General features: G+C 35.8%; 1 protein-coding gene and 1 long non-coding RNA gene across 2 annotated transcripts; one reads left to right on the top strand and one right to left on the bottom strand.

The window, feature by feature from the left end:
* Positions 1-2,644: 2,644 nt before the first annotated feature.
* LOC122066784 lies at positions 2,645-6,067 on the bottom strand. The gene is made up of 2 exons (XR_006136467.1): positions 5,830-6,067; positions 2,645-2,906 (listed from the first exon to the last, which is right to left on the bottom strand). It is a non-coding gene; the product is annotated as an uncharacterized LOC122066784 (long non-coding RNA).
* Positions 6,068-8,427: 2,360 nt separating this feature from the next.
* On the top strand, positions 8,428-9,145 carry LOC122066785 (protein RALF-like 33). Its single transcript, XM_042630622.1, has one exon. It carries the CDS (start codon positions 8,520-8,522, stop codon positions 8,940-8,942), a length of 423 nt encoding a protein of 140 aa, XP_042486556.1. The 5' UTR covers positions 8,428-8,519; the 3' UTR covers positions 8,943-9,145.
* Positions 9,146-14,854: the final 5,709 nt, after the last annotated feature.

Below are 14,854 nucleotides of genomic sequence, written 5' to 3'. Positions count from 1 at the left end.
GTGTTGTCTTGAGATGACTCTATTTGGATGATGGTTCATACTTTCAAATTCTATGTCCACCCAGAATTCTGATATGCACTTGTTCTGAACTCTTATAGGGAGTAAATATCGCCTTGGAACGTGCATTTGACAACTACATCAATGACGGTGAGATTTGGCAGCAACTTGTTCAGAAGAACATGAAAACAGATTTTCAGTTGGGACTTATCAGCCTCACAATATGATTTGTTATGGAATATAACTAATGCTAAAGAGCGAAGAGTTCTGGAGTTTGTGGTTTCAATTGTATATAGACACAATTGTGTCGATTTTACCCTCACCTTCCCATTTCCATATATTCTACAGTCAAGTCATGTAATTCTTTTGTTGATGGATGAATAGACTCAATTGCATAAATGCAAATCTTGTTCTTCTATGTGAGTGCAAAGAGATTAATGGTTTAAGTCCTAAAGTCCATGGCAAAGGATATAAACCCATCCTTAGATCACTATATTTAGAATCTTTGATTAGGTATGAAGGTATGGAGTTTATACAATTGATGGATTGGAATCATACAATCCGATGATGATATTCACATGGTATATTTGATGAATATTGCTAATTTCTGCTGAATTATTCTAAGTCTAAAGATTCTTGAATAGTAAAATTTAGTAGGGGTCTACATTCTCCTATCAAATACAGAAAGTTTAACTGATTCCAGCTATTTCGATATGTGAAAAGAAGAAAGCAGAGGATCTCCGCCCTTCAAAATAGTTGCTCCTGATGTAGGGGTGAAACATGGTTCGGTTGCGCTGGGTCTGAAAACCCTATCCCCACCTTAACCCAACCCTAATTGACCCTAATTATGCAGTGTTGGGCCGGGTTGGCCCTGATTTTTTTGAAGTTCGGACTAAACTTGATTGACCTTTTTATACCATTTGCGTCGTATACATTAGAAAAAAAAAAAACGAATTAATAGATCAAATGGTCAATAAGACAATTAAAATTATGAAGTGCAACATGATAATAGATGTTCAGGACACTTGATTGGGTCGAGCCAGGTTAGGCCTAGGCCTCAACCCAAGTCTAACTCAACCCTACCCTAAGGGTGTCAATTTCAAACCGAAACCGAAACTGAGCTGAATTAATCGAACCAAAATCAAACCGAATAAATTCGGTTTGAATATGTGAGTATGCTATTCAGTTCAGCTCGGTTTTGATTTAGGGAGTTAGAACCATCGGTTCGAACCGAACCGAATTGCTCTTATCATTCAAGAGTGTTTTTTTGCAAGCTCTTTTTTTTTATGTGGTAAGTGTTTTTCGCAATTTATCATCACATGTTTGCAAGCTAAGATAATTTTGGAGTTCGCAATAGCCATAAGGCCCATAACTTGATCCCATTATGGCATTTGGTACATCACAGTCATAGTTCAAAAGTGGAACCGTTTTCATAACCGAAATAAAACCGAAGTATAAACCGACTTAAAACTGCATATCGGAACCGAATTAGAACCAAAACAGAACCGAGCTAAGCCAAATTGAATCGATTTGAGTATCTAAATACAAAACCAAGTCGGTTCTCAGTTCTGTTATGATCCACCTTATCATCATTTGGAACTGACCTGATTGACACCCTAACACTACCCCAAGGGTTAGTGTTTTTCAACCCTCATGGTTAGAAATCTTAGCCTAGTACACATTCGGGCTTAGGGAAGGTTAATTTTGAATAAAATTTAGGCATATTTAAATAAAGTTTGGATATCTTTGTCAAACTTGTGAAAAGTATATCAAATGATATAGATTTCGATGAAAGCAAAAAATGATTTGATCAAATTTGTTAAACTTGGCTTACTAATTTTGTTCACAGTGGGATACTATAGCCATTTAAGATGTACAAGTGAATTCTATATTGAATATGAATAGTTTGATCGAATCTATAATATTTGGATAATTTTGTCAAATTTGAATAGCCTAGGGTAGAGTTCACCTACACTAGATTAACAATCAAGGGTCCGAAAGCAAAATACCATTTTGAGTGTGATTTTTAAAATTCTAATGTTTCTACTGTGTTTAGAAGGCCTAAAATAGGCTTGATGGCAAGATTCAGGGGCTGACTTGGCCTTATGGCCACCGAAACCCATCCTGAGTTGTACTAGTAAAAAAATACAAGATCTCGCCACATCTTGGTTTTAGGCCTGCTCAAAACCGAGACCTCATAACTTGGGGAAAACATTGAAATGTCAATCTAAGTGGATCCTATGATACATTCTATTTTGAACTCATGCCATTAGAATTTAGAAAATTAAACAAAAGAAAATTCAATGAATCTTGATGGATTTGAACCACCATCTCTAGGGTAATCCCCAAATGCCCTACCAATTTGAACTAAAGACTTGTATAAGAGAGAAAATGAGGACAATTACCAGAGGAATACAATAAGGAATTTCTTCCCCTGAAACACAAACCAATAATACCTTTGTTCAAAGCCACTTAAATAGCCTTCTCTCCCCCCGCTCCCCCACCCCTTCTTTTTCTGTGTGGCACGTGTTCCCATTTCTAGCATCATCGTCAATTTATGGATGGTTCATTGCTGCACAATGCTTGTTGGCATTCCACTAAATCAGCCTTGAACAATTAACAACAGACTCAAATGGGACCACATCAATTCAAAATGGAAATTGAAGATCATTAACAGTTTCTCAATGGTGACCGAGGCAACTCTGCAGGTCTGGATGATTTTCTTGTTTTGGTTATCAAATAGATGCAAACAACATTACATTAATAAAACACTCTGTAACATAAACATTTTTACCATTGAATTTGGAATCCAGATCATCGTTGGAGAAGCCAAAGGAAGAAATTTATGTTAAACATCAAGTCTTTCAAAGATGTGTGACAACTTCTCTCTGACTTGGAAGCCCTATATACTGCAAGAAGACATAGAAGTGAGGTCACATTAAACAAAATTCAAAGATATTTGTAGAAAACCCAGCAACTTGACTTGAAAGCCCTATACACAGCAAGAAGACAGAGAAGTGAGACTAATCACAGATTAGAAAACTGAAGTCAAGTAAACTCACCAGAAATAATTATGCGTCAATTAATTCATTCATTCTTCTTCTTCTTCTTTTTTTAAATAAAATTTGGCTTAGGTTTTCAAATAATTAGCTGAAGCTGGCCAAACAGTTGCGTTCACTGTTTTGGACCAGCAAAATCAGCAACGTGATTATCCAAGTACTACTACCATTGTAAAACAACAGAGAATCATATAGGTGATGATACCAGGTTTGGAGGGGCATGATATTATTTGCAAGCACACACCTTGTATCATTGGATCTCTAGGTAGCCAAATGTTAATAGTTTGTATCATCATTACAACCCAACAGAAAAGTCACATATGTGGCTACATCAGATAAAAAAAAATGAAAAACGGTATTTACTGAGTCAAACTGTAGCCTGTTGTATCATAAGCTCCAAATCATGAGTTGTTTACAACTTGGCTACATCCAGTCAATATTAAGCCTACTGATAAATCATCACATGGCTTTGGAAGTCTTTGAATATATCTCAACTAGACAAATTTATACAGAGTTTCTGTGCAATTGATGACTCAAGAAAGTTAACAATCATTCAGCTCAAAGCCTTTCTAGCAACAGAGATTAAAATAGCCACTATACCATGGTATAGGTAAACACCCACAATGTATCCCAATCACCATCTGACAACCAAGACAATTATTCTAGACCAAGCAGATCTGTCCTGAGTTTTAAGCTTCCAACATTGAAGTGAGGTTTTTTTTTTTTTTTTTTTTTTTGGGATGAATAAGTGAGGTCATGTTAAACAAATTGAACTTGACTATATATGCCAATCTAACTGCAAGTCACTTCTATGTCTTCTTGCATATAGGGCTTCCAAGTCATGTTAAACAAAATTAGAGCTACAAAACATAAATGCAAAACTCAATTACTGTTTTCTATAAACTCAGACTGCAGCAACAGAAATAAGCAATACATATGAAGGATTAAATTCATGGGCTAGTAGAAGATCCCAAAGTCCATGATCCAGTTTATTAGGGAATTATATATTTATATTATAAGAAGCAGCAATCACTGAGGACACCCAATGATGATGAACCCTTCTATGGCTTCCACTTTCCACCTGATTACCCTGCTGAAGCACACTCAGCAATAGCACTCCTAAGGCCTCTATGTCAGAATGATTTAATTCAGTTTAATAGGCATGGGCCAAGCTAAAACTTTGGGAAGAAGAATGCTACCTGGTCGCATGGCCATTGCTTCAGCACAGGGGCCAATTCTGATTGCTGGCTTCCCATGTCACAATTTTGATTCCTTTTGCCATTTTTTTTTTTTTATTAAGTAGTAAAACAAAGGAAGAATAGTCGCGTCTTTGTTAAGTAGTTAAAAAGAAGCAGTATGGTTACATCTTTTTTCTCTTTCTCTTTTGGGGGAGGGGGGGGTGGCCGGGTGGGGGGGGGTTGCAGTGGCTTCTACTTTGAAAGTCTAAAAAAGCTGACCAAGATTGCAATTATATTTTTCTTCTGCTCAGGTTTACCCTCAATATTTTTCAATTCAAATCTAGGTAGATGTTACAATTTTTTTGCTTCTCCTTATGTGCAGGTCATTTCAGCCAAGTCCTGTTCTATCTCAATGGGTATACAACTCCTTTCTGTTACTAGAGAAATGGTTGAGCTATGGGAACTAGCTGATTAGAATGTTCCATCGCTGAATAATTGCGCCATTTGTTAATGCACTTGATACCCAAATTGTACTAGATGTGTTCCCATTTTTCATGTAGTTGGTCTAAACAGAATCCAAACCATTGAAGGCAACATCAAATACCCAGTTATCTAAAAAGGGAGAAAATTCTGCTCCTCCATTTGGAATGCTTTTGAAGCTATGGACAAGCTTTACAGCTCGCCTTGATTCAACTTCTTTCAAAGGACCCATTCAACCAATTTTTAAAGATGTCATTGTCTGCTAAGTTCTTTACATGCATAGAAGTAGGCTGGTTGCATGGGTTATCTTTATACTCGTTCCTTTTTTCCCCTGTTTCAATCCTTTTGAAGAGTATGCACTGTTTCCATGAGTCATGTTTAAGTACTTCAATTGAAGACCTGGGTTTCAATTGTTGGGATGAGATTTGGTTGGTCATTGGATTACAAGTGCAGTATGGTTCTAAGCTTGTTGGTTGTAACTTTTATTATTCTTTTATAGATACATATTACCGATTTGTAAGCTTGGCTATGGTCTTCAGAGGTGGCATTTGAATTATGATAGTTAAAGACCCTGAGTTGCTTTTAACAAATGTTCATCTAAATTTTGTGCCCAGAACTAGGACTCTAGGAGAAGTCGTTGTATCTAACAATATTTAAGTTTAAAAGCTGAGGTAACTGATGATGCAGCTCTTGATTGGCCTAATCATAGCTTGGACTTGTTAGGTAATACGCCTTATTGGCTTGCATTGACATTTTGAAGGAACTTGAAATTGTTTAAAATGATTTATTACATTGGGAAATTTTCTGATGAGAAAATATGTTCCTGCTGACTTGTACTGTGATTCCGAGACTCAAATATCTAAGATCCAAATAGACATGAAAGTAAATGCTACATCAACATAAATTGAATTACAATGGGTATCAATATATCCTTCGACTCCTAGCCAAACTACAACTCAAAATTAGAAATTTGCATACAGGCTGCAATGTTAGTAGTTCAGTCATAACTTTTTCAAAACAATTCAAGCAGAATTGTGCAAATTTCACTTGCACCCAAAAATCAAGAAGCAATAACATTGTAACTTAAATATATATTACAGGATTGTTATTCTTACCTTGGTCGCAGAGTCCGAATACTTGATTGTCTCGCGGTGCTACGCCGCTACCTCAGTTGTAGAATCCAACTACTCTCCAACTATCACACGGGGTGGAGGTAACGAGAGACTGGGGGAGAGGGAGTCGAGGGACCAAGGTAGAGGGAAAAGGAGAGGGCTAGAGTTTTGGGGATAAGAAAGCCTTTTGGGTTGCTCATGGATGGAGACGAGAGAGATTCTAATCGTTTTAACCCTTTCGGGTTGCTCATGGATGGAGACGAGAGAGATTCTAATCGTTTTAACCCTTTCTTATAATTTTTAGTTAAAGTTTTTGGGTTTAACCCATTTTCCAGCGGGAAATGTGATTTTACTCAATTATCCTTAAAATTTATTACCATTTGTATCTCTAATCATAGTTTTACCAGGGTATATGATGTCTTCTTATGTTTAGATATATAACAGACCTTTGTTATGATAATAATTTCCCTTATATTATTGACCCAAACTTGACACTTTAAAACATTATTAATTTGAATCATTCAAGATACAGAGATAGAAGCTTAATAATATATCGCAAATCATATGGTTGAAATAAGTTACATGAAATCAAGAGCACCCGAATAAAAAGAGAGATTTTTTTTTTTTTTTTTTTTTTTTTTATAAACTCTCTAATCAATGCTTCTCACTAATTGGTAAGAATCCTTGAAAATTGACTATATTTATTCTTTTCGTAAAATTTTCCATGAAATGCATGCATCAGATATTAAAGGTGCCAACTGTCAACTGAAAATCAAAACTATTTATCATAATTAAATAATTCATATAAAGTGAAACCGATAAATTGTTTATTTATCGATTTAATATTTTATTTATTTATTTATTTATTTATTTATTTTTAAAAGAAAACCAGTTTATTAAAGTATTTAATCTGATTCCAAAGCGATAAATAATTGATTTTGAACTGAGACCTGATATGCTATTAAACCAATTGAAAAACTTGATAGTTTTAGCATTCAATTGGACTGAGTTTCTATTTAGCTTTCCTCTTTTCAATGCCACTGTTTGCGACTGTAGGAATCGACAAGGGCTTCCTATGATATGGGAGAACCATGGAGTTTCAGGGATAAAAATACTCAAAATCTGGATACCAATCGATTAATGTAGTATAATATATTGGTATCAAAATTCAGTTCGATTTCAATGCTAACAGCCAGTTACTATGCATAAAGTAACCAAGTCATCGTTAAACAACATTCCTTTTCTATCGTTTCTGTGTTTTCTTGTTCTAAAAAACGGATGGCCTAAAATGCATTTGATAAAGTTGTATCGTTTCACCCATTTCTAGAAACATAAATCAAAACTTATGCCTATTTACAATTTTAGAAACGACTTTTTTTGTCGTTTCTAGAAATGAATTTGAGAGAGGAAAAACGGTTGTCGTGCCTGATAAATCTCTCAACTATTTAAACATAAAAAAAGATAATTGAACCCTCTATCCCTTTTGGACATCCGATGATACTATTGGGTTTTTTAGTGGCATTATGTCTGCAAAAAAAAATTTGAGAAATAAGTTTATCAAACGCCAAAAAATCCGTTTTTGTTTCCGAAAACGTGAAAAGTCGTTTCTGTTGTTTCTAAACACAGAAACAACAGAAATGTTATCAAACAGTGCCCAAGTCTCGCCTTGATTCTATTCCCAGTTCTGGATTGTTACCAAATTTCATTCGATTCGATCTTCTAACCTAGTTTCAATTCGACACTTACCTGGACTTATCAAGTTTAGATCTAACCCAGTTCCAATTTGACACTCGCTTGGACTTACCTTTTGAGTTTGGATCAGCTTCATGTACAGTCATCCAATTGTACACTCATGCATGTGAGCATTCTGTAGAAACGCAACCTTAAAAGCAATGCAGAAAATAATGGAAAAACAAAAATAAACAATGTACACAAGTTTACGAGATTTGGCAAGACTGCCTACATTTTCGGTAAGATGAGATTCTGCTTCACTATTAATAGAGAATAGGGTTATATCACTCAACCTCACACCTCTCAAAATTGCTTATAGAGAAAGTAACTTCGCTACAAATAAATAGCGAAAAACTCTAACATTGGAAAGTACAAAACTACCCTAAAAAAAAAAAAAAAATTCTAACGGGGGACTATGCTCCCTAGTCCCTACACCCCTTGTAGAGGGCCTTCTGCTCCCTTACAACTCCCACGGCCCGCTTATCGGCAAGCAGGATCACCATTCTGTCGCGGGTCCCTGCACTAATACCCCCTAGATTAAACTAAGACGGAATACAAGATATCGTACACCAACACATTCAATATGTATTATGCTTCATGCTATTGCAAAGATAAATAGAGATATATTTAGAAACTAAAAGAACAGGTGTTGAATGCTTACATGTACAACCAAATAATTACACCAGCTGTAGATCTAATTCCTTACCTTTCTCCCCTTGCCGGAAAGGCAAAGTTCATGCTCGTTAGTGTGCGGGGCCTGACAAGGTTACGGTATCATTTCATGGTAGTGGTTCATGGTTGTGTCCCTACACAGTCGCTCACTAAAACACGCAAACCCCCATTTGGGTACTTGAGAGTGACCCCTCTTCTCCTTTATGAGTCCCAAACTACTAAGGCAGTTCGCAATTCACAGTTCACACAGAGAGTAAAGTGGGAGGATAGGTAGCAGAACAATAACCGTAATGGCCAAAATGAAGACCAATTATTTCTCCATCAAGAAGCTCTACTACTACTTGATCTTACTTCTTCTGGAGACCCATTTCTTGATTTGCAATTCTGTTCAAGTTTTAGGATCCAATTCGTTCGTGAACACAGATTTGAATTTAATACCGAAGAGGGTTTGTTCAGGAACGATCATCGAATGCTTGTCTGCAACAGAGACAGAGATGGAAATGGAGATGGAGATGGACTCAGGTTCCAATAGACGAATTCTAGCGATGCAGAAGAGGTATATAAGCTATGATACCCTAAAGAAGGACATGATTCCTTGCGCAAGACCTGGTTCTTCCTACTACAACTGCCCTGCAACTGGACAGGGAAATCCCTACTCCAGAGGATGTGAAGTCATCACACGCTGTGCCAGAGACACTCATCAGAGGCGCTGAACCTTCAAATGGCCAGGGGAGAAAAATCAGATGGAGATGGTGAGTGGAATGCTTCTCATCTTCGAATTTGATTTAAAAATCCAGCATTTGGGATTTACCTATTTCTTGTATAACTTATTAATCTTGGTGGAGAATTGGGATTTTCTTTCTTGAATGGTTAAATAAATATTTTTAATGAATCACAGATGTATCTAATATTTGAATTTTTCTTATCCTAATTTCATTTTTTTTTTTTTTTTTTAAATTTGATAACTGAGCTTAACATTACTCAAGAATTTATTTTATTTATTTTTGGATGAATAAAATTACTCAAGAAATTATGATAACCTGGGTCTGGGCATTAAATTAAAATTTATGACTTGCCCAGTTCCTCCAAAATACACCATCTGAGTTCTAAAATTTTTTGATTGCCTATTTTCCATTGGCATTCCCCTTGAACTTGTTGGTCCTAAATAGAGTGAATGCAGAAGTCTTCATCCTCACTTTCATACCAGTAGATGTCTTCAACTCGCTCTGATACACATAGATACGTGCATGGAAGAAGGGAGATAAGGAGGGACAATAGGGTAGGAAGAAAAAGCAAAAATAAGAAAAATAGATAAAAAAAAAAATTATACATACGAATTTTGGCATCTTTTACTTTATGGAGAAAGCCATGACATCCTTCTCTAATGAGAAATTATAGAAAACCATTTTTCATTCAAATATACCTTCTTTCCATTACGATAAATGTCGACGCTCTGTTTCATAATATGAGAATGAGGAGTCCGTTGCTTCCACACCTTTGCTTAATTGGATAGGAGACCCAAAAGATCATGAAATGGTGTTGATATGATATGAAGCTTGAAATTAAGATTGGTCACTTAAAAGAGTAGAGATCAGATTCCAAAAAATCATTTCTATTATAAGGTTAGTGTCAAGCACAAGAAAAATCCAATTAAAATTATCAGTTTTTTTTAGTGAAAACTGATACGATATGCAAAACTATCCCACTAAAAACCATTTTTGTAGAATCTGATCATTTATTCGAATTTATAAACCAGAGTGAAACTCCTACACAACAGACATACAAGCTATGCAATGAAAGTGAATAGTTATAATCAACAATCTTGTACAATGTCCTCCATGCAAAGTATAGTATATCTTTTGAAGGTAAAAAAAATGGCAAGAACAAAGTTTCCATCACCTCCATCGTAGGGTTTGCAAACCCATATATAGTTTTAATATCTTTCTCAAAAATCTCTCATGATACCCCATTTGTGTAGGTTTTTTGTATGGATATTTACTGTATTTTTTTAAGTTGTTTCTTGGGCAAACCGACTTTTATCATTAGAAAGAAAGAATGCTATTCACTGGGCGTGTGGATCAGGTTCTCATACGAGAACCATTCTTGTACGGTCTGATCCACACAAATGGAATTCATCATAGAGTTTTTTCTTGGGTGGATTCCATCTGTGTGGATCAATCTTGTACGAGAACTTGATCCGCTCTTACTTGTTGATGCAAGTACATGCCTAAACATAATGGGTGCTAAAAATCTATGTTATCCTTGACTGAAGATGCTCTCGTACACCCTCCCATTGATCCATACACTGATATTTACTTGCACCAATAGGATGACATTCTCTTACCTTATTTATATATGTACTTTTTTAGTTGCTTTATTATTTATAATCATATTATCAAGCACAAATACATCAAATAAACAAAGATTCGGATTTAGTTGTATTCTGATATTTTGAAGACTTTAGATTGAATAAATCTTGAAGTCTAAAACAAGAAGTGATTGAAAACCCACAATCATGAGGCCATGAGATATAATATAGCCCACACCACATGATTTAGCAGAAAAGAACATAGCACGAGAACATGAGCACATGCAGTCCACGACACTGTACACAGCAGGGAAAGGTACGAAAGGGGATGCGGTGGTTCTCTACTATCTCTAGTTAGTCTAGAGTCGAAATGATTCTGTAAGCCAAAGAAGAGACATTTATAAAAGGTTTTGGCTCCACCGGCCTATATATACTGTTAATTTACACCAGAGGTGCTATTGCACCTAACAGACACCGTGCATAGAACGAACATTAGCTTAGTCATGTGGTGTCACCGTCGGTTTGAAGAATTGGCACCTAAGAGAGGAGATTGTGGGATCCAGCTTTGTTGTATATAAGAGCAGAAGGCCATTGGCTCTACTAGCCTTGGCCAACCACATTCAGTAGGATTGTAGAGGAAAAAAAACAAAAGACCCTCAAAAAGTGGTATCTGAATAAAAAGATAAAAGTATTACTCTCACTAGTATAAAGATTGTCTAATAGGACAGAAATTCTACCATGCATGGTTAGAGGAATCTGATTAGATCAATCGAAATTGGTTGGATCAGATTGGTGATGTCTTGATTCTTGATTGATCTTAATTCTTGGTCAATATGCATGGTATTGGTGGGTCAATACGAATGAAGGGTAAAATAGTTAAAAATTAAGTTTTCTTTTTTTTTAATTGAAACTAGGCGTTTTTTTATTCCATCTAAACTCTTATAGATTGATATTGACCTTGACTGATTCCATTTTGGATACCAAATTCTCAAACCTTGCTTCCATGTCCATGGAGGAGGAGAGTCGATCATGGACAGATCATTAGGCAGTTAGCAGCATCAAGACCATCTTGTTGATTTGAAAAAAAAAAAATATATATATATATATATATATATAATTTTTAACTACTTGAACAGTTGGACTTCCATGGACAACTAACTAGCACTGGGCAAGAAAGTTAAGATCATCATATTAATGCTGGTCACATCTAAGAAAGAGGTTTTTTTTTTCCCTCTAGCCTAATTGTGATTCATGTATGCTAGTTCTTAATCAAAAATTTTTTAAGGCTGTTTTTTTCTTAAAGAAATTTTAAGGTTGTTAAATTGATCGAAGTTGTTGATTATTGCAATGTTCTTCAACCAATTACCATTTGAACAACTTAAATCGGCCAATAACAGGCCATATTGAATAACAATTTAAGGTGAGAGTTTCTATATATATTATTTGTAGACGCCAAATTTTATCCCTGAAAAAAAGAGCATTTGAACTTGATGACTATCTATAAGACCCTCAACTTTGTACACTTTTTGTGATGTGTTTCCCAAACTGATGATGATTACGCAAGGCTCGCAAAAACCATTTCTGGTTACATGAATTGTCAAAATTCGATGGTTGGATTTTGAGATATTATTCTCGAAAAAATCCTAAAAAATAATTATATAGAAGAATAATAATAAATTAATTAACCAAGGAGCAAAAAATGTATCACCTGCAAAAATGCAAAACTAACCACAGTTCGCCGGTGCTGATGAATTTTGATATTTTTCGTTGGTGAAAACCTCAATTCAGTGGAGAAACATCTTGCCCCGGTGAACTACGTAGAATTTCAATAGTGAAAATTTTGATATTACCTGGTCTTTGCCGGCCCCAAGGAAGAAAAAAACGAAAAGAAAAGAAAAGAAAAGAGAGGAAAAAATAAGAAAAATCGAGAGAGAGAGAGAGAGAGAGAGAGAGAGAGAGAGAGAGAGAGAAGGGAAGGAAATTATGGGGCCCGAAGAAGAGAGAAAATCCCAAATGGAGCCAAAGTTCTACTGGATTGCAGAGGAAGCGCAGGAACTCCAAAGAAACAGGGTGGTAAGCCCTTATAGGGTCCAAACAATTATTCTTTCTATTCGTTTTTCTTTCCCATTGAGTTATTATACAGATATCTTAAGATAAAATAGTGTTTGGATTAGGTTAACTTCGCCCTAATCCGGGGCCATATTCTGTCTATAAGTATTCTTATATATGTATGCAACTTAAAAATCCCTGGCACACTAGTACAATGTTGGTTTTGTTCCCAAAGAAACTTATTTTTTATGATGTTATAATGATAGTTTCCCATAAAATCATAATTTTACGCCCTTATAATGTTGATTTTTCTAAAAATACCCCAATCACGGTGTTACGTTTCTGGACTAATTCATCACAAGGATCCTATCCCTACCATGGCCCCCACCCCCTCGACATGCCATCATATTCATGCGGAACTATGTTGGATCTAATCCCTAGTAATGGTACATAGGCAGATGGACGATAATACTTCCAGGTCAAGTCCTTATGAGGATAGAGATCGGGACACGGGATTCTGTCCTCTCACCCCTCGAAGAGATCATGACAGTCTCTCTCTCTCTCTCTCTCTCTCTCTATATGATCTAAAAATAGAGTCGGTTTATCCTTTATCTTTCCACTGTCCTCCTCCTCCAAGGCTGTTGGGGATATGTCATTTTTATGGACAATATAAATGAGAGAAAAATATGATGCTTGGACTTTGGAGTTGCCACTTAGGATTAAGTGCCCAGAACCCTAATAGTGAACTCAATTCCAATTGAGGGATTGAACTTAAACGAGGGGATTTAATCCCTAAGGTTGATTTCATATATGGTTTGTTCCAAAGATGCGGGTTTGTCTGATTACAAGAGTGGAAAGTTGTTAAACACCCACCTTGTCCAAAAATTTTAGTCTTTCTACCAGATACTTGATTTCGAACTTTTTTCCAAGAGAATTTGTGTAGCATATGCCAACATGCTTGCTAGGTGTAGTAGAGTGATATTGTGATGAGAGTTTGTATATATGGGTGTAATAAAGACAGAGCAAAATGACAATTATCTCTCATTTATAGAAACTCGGATATCATAACGGTTGTACAGGGCTATATCATATATAAATGCGGACAATGTAACAATTGTACGAAGTTGTGTCACATTCAATAATAAGAAATCAATCCTAAAAGTGACACATGGAAATGGAAGATAGTCACATTATACCTTCCCCACATGCAATAATGAAAGCAAATCATAATATAATCGAATGGAATAATGGAAAATACATCTAAATCCTCCATATGCAATAATAGAAAATTAACCCTGATTTGCCTACATGGAATGATAGAAATCACATTTATATCCCCCACGCATGCAATACTAGAGGCTATCCCTAATTTTAAGAAAATTTGGGCAGCAAAATGGCTATAAGCTACTCTTTTACATGCTAATGCGAACATCGTAACGGCTATGCGGGGCTATATTATTGTTTTCTAGTTATCTTTATTCACACATGGCAACGATGACATGATCAATTTGGGTGACGTGACAGCATTCGGTCTATACGATGAGAAGACAGTGTTACATGAAGTGTCTAGAGTGGTTTGAGTCATCCATGATAGGTGGTGCGAGATTTTAGGTCAAAACTGGTAAATTTGGGCTATTTATGCTCAAGGACATTTTTGACAATGAAAATGAATTTTCTTAAAGATGATCCCTGCATATAAGATACAAGCCTACTTTATTCTTTCCAACACACCTAATTTCGTCTTGTTTCGATACCGTATGAAGAAGTTATAGTATCCACAAGTAAATATGGCTTATTTGGCATTCAGGGTCAATTTCAGTATTGAAATTTAATTTTTTTGGAAGATGAATCATCCATATAACCTTGCAAGAAAAATTCATTCTTTCTGACACACTTGGTTTTATCCCGTTTCGATTCCATATGAGGAAGTTACAACATTCGCAAGGTCAGAAGCAATATGATAATTTTTCATATTTGAGTCTGAAAATCGGGTCTTGTGAAAATTGTAGAGTGTTGAGTCATGGTCATTATGCTTTTCGTTTCGAATCAATCCAAAGTCATATGAAGTTATGGTCGTTTCCATAAATCCGATTCGAAAATCCAAATCGGAAAACTATCATTTGCTCTCGGTGTAGGAGGGGAAGTTTCAGCATAACACTTATTTTTTTTAAGGGGTTTTGTGAATTTCAGAGAATTTGGATGTGGGGGAGTTTCCGCATAAAAATAAAGGCAGGAGGGCCTCTTTGTAATATAGGGAAGTCAACGGGA

This window comes from Macadamia integrifolia, unplaced genomic scaffold (genome assembly GCF_013358625.1).
Source record: "Macadamia integrifolia cultivar HAES 741 unplaced genomic scaffold, SCU_Mint_v3 scaffold2585, whole genome shotgun sequence".
In the NCBI taxonomy this organism is placed as follows: Eukaryota; Viridiplantae; Streptophyta; class Magnoliopsida; order Proteales; family Proteaceae; genus Macadamia; species Macadamia integrifolia.
This window is presented reverse-complemented; position numbering and strand designations above follow the sequence as displayed.

Excerpts from the sequence above, each read along its gene's own strand:
- LOC122066785 (XM_042630622.1), top strand. The coding sequence starts at position 8,520 with ATGGCCAAAATGAAGACCAATTATTTCTCCATCAAGAAGCTCTACTAC.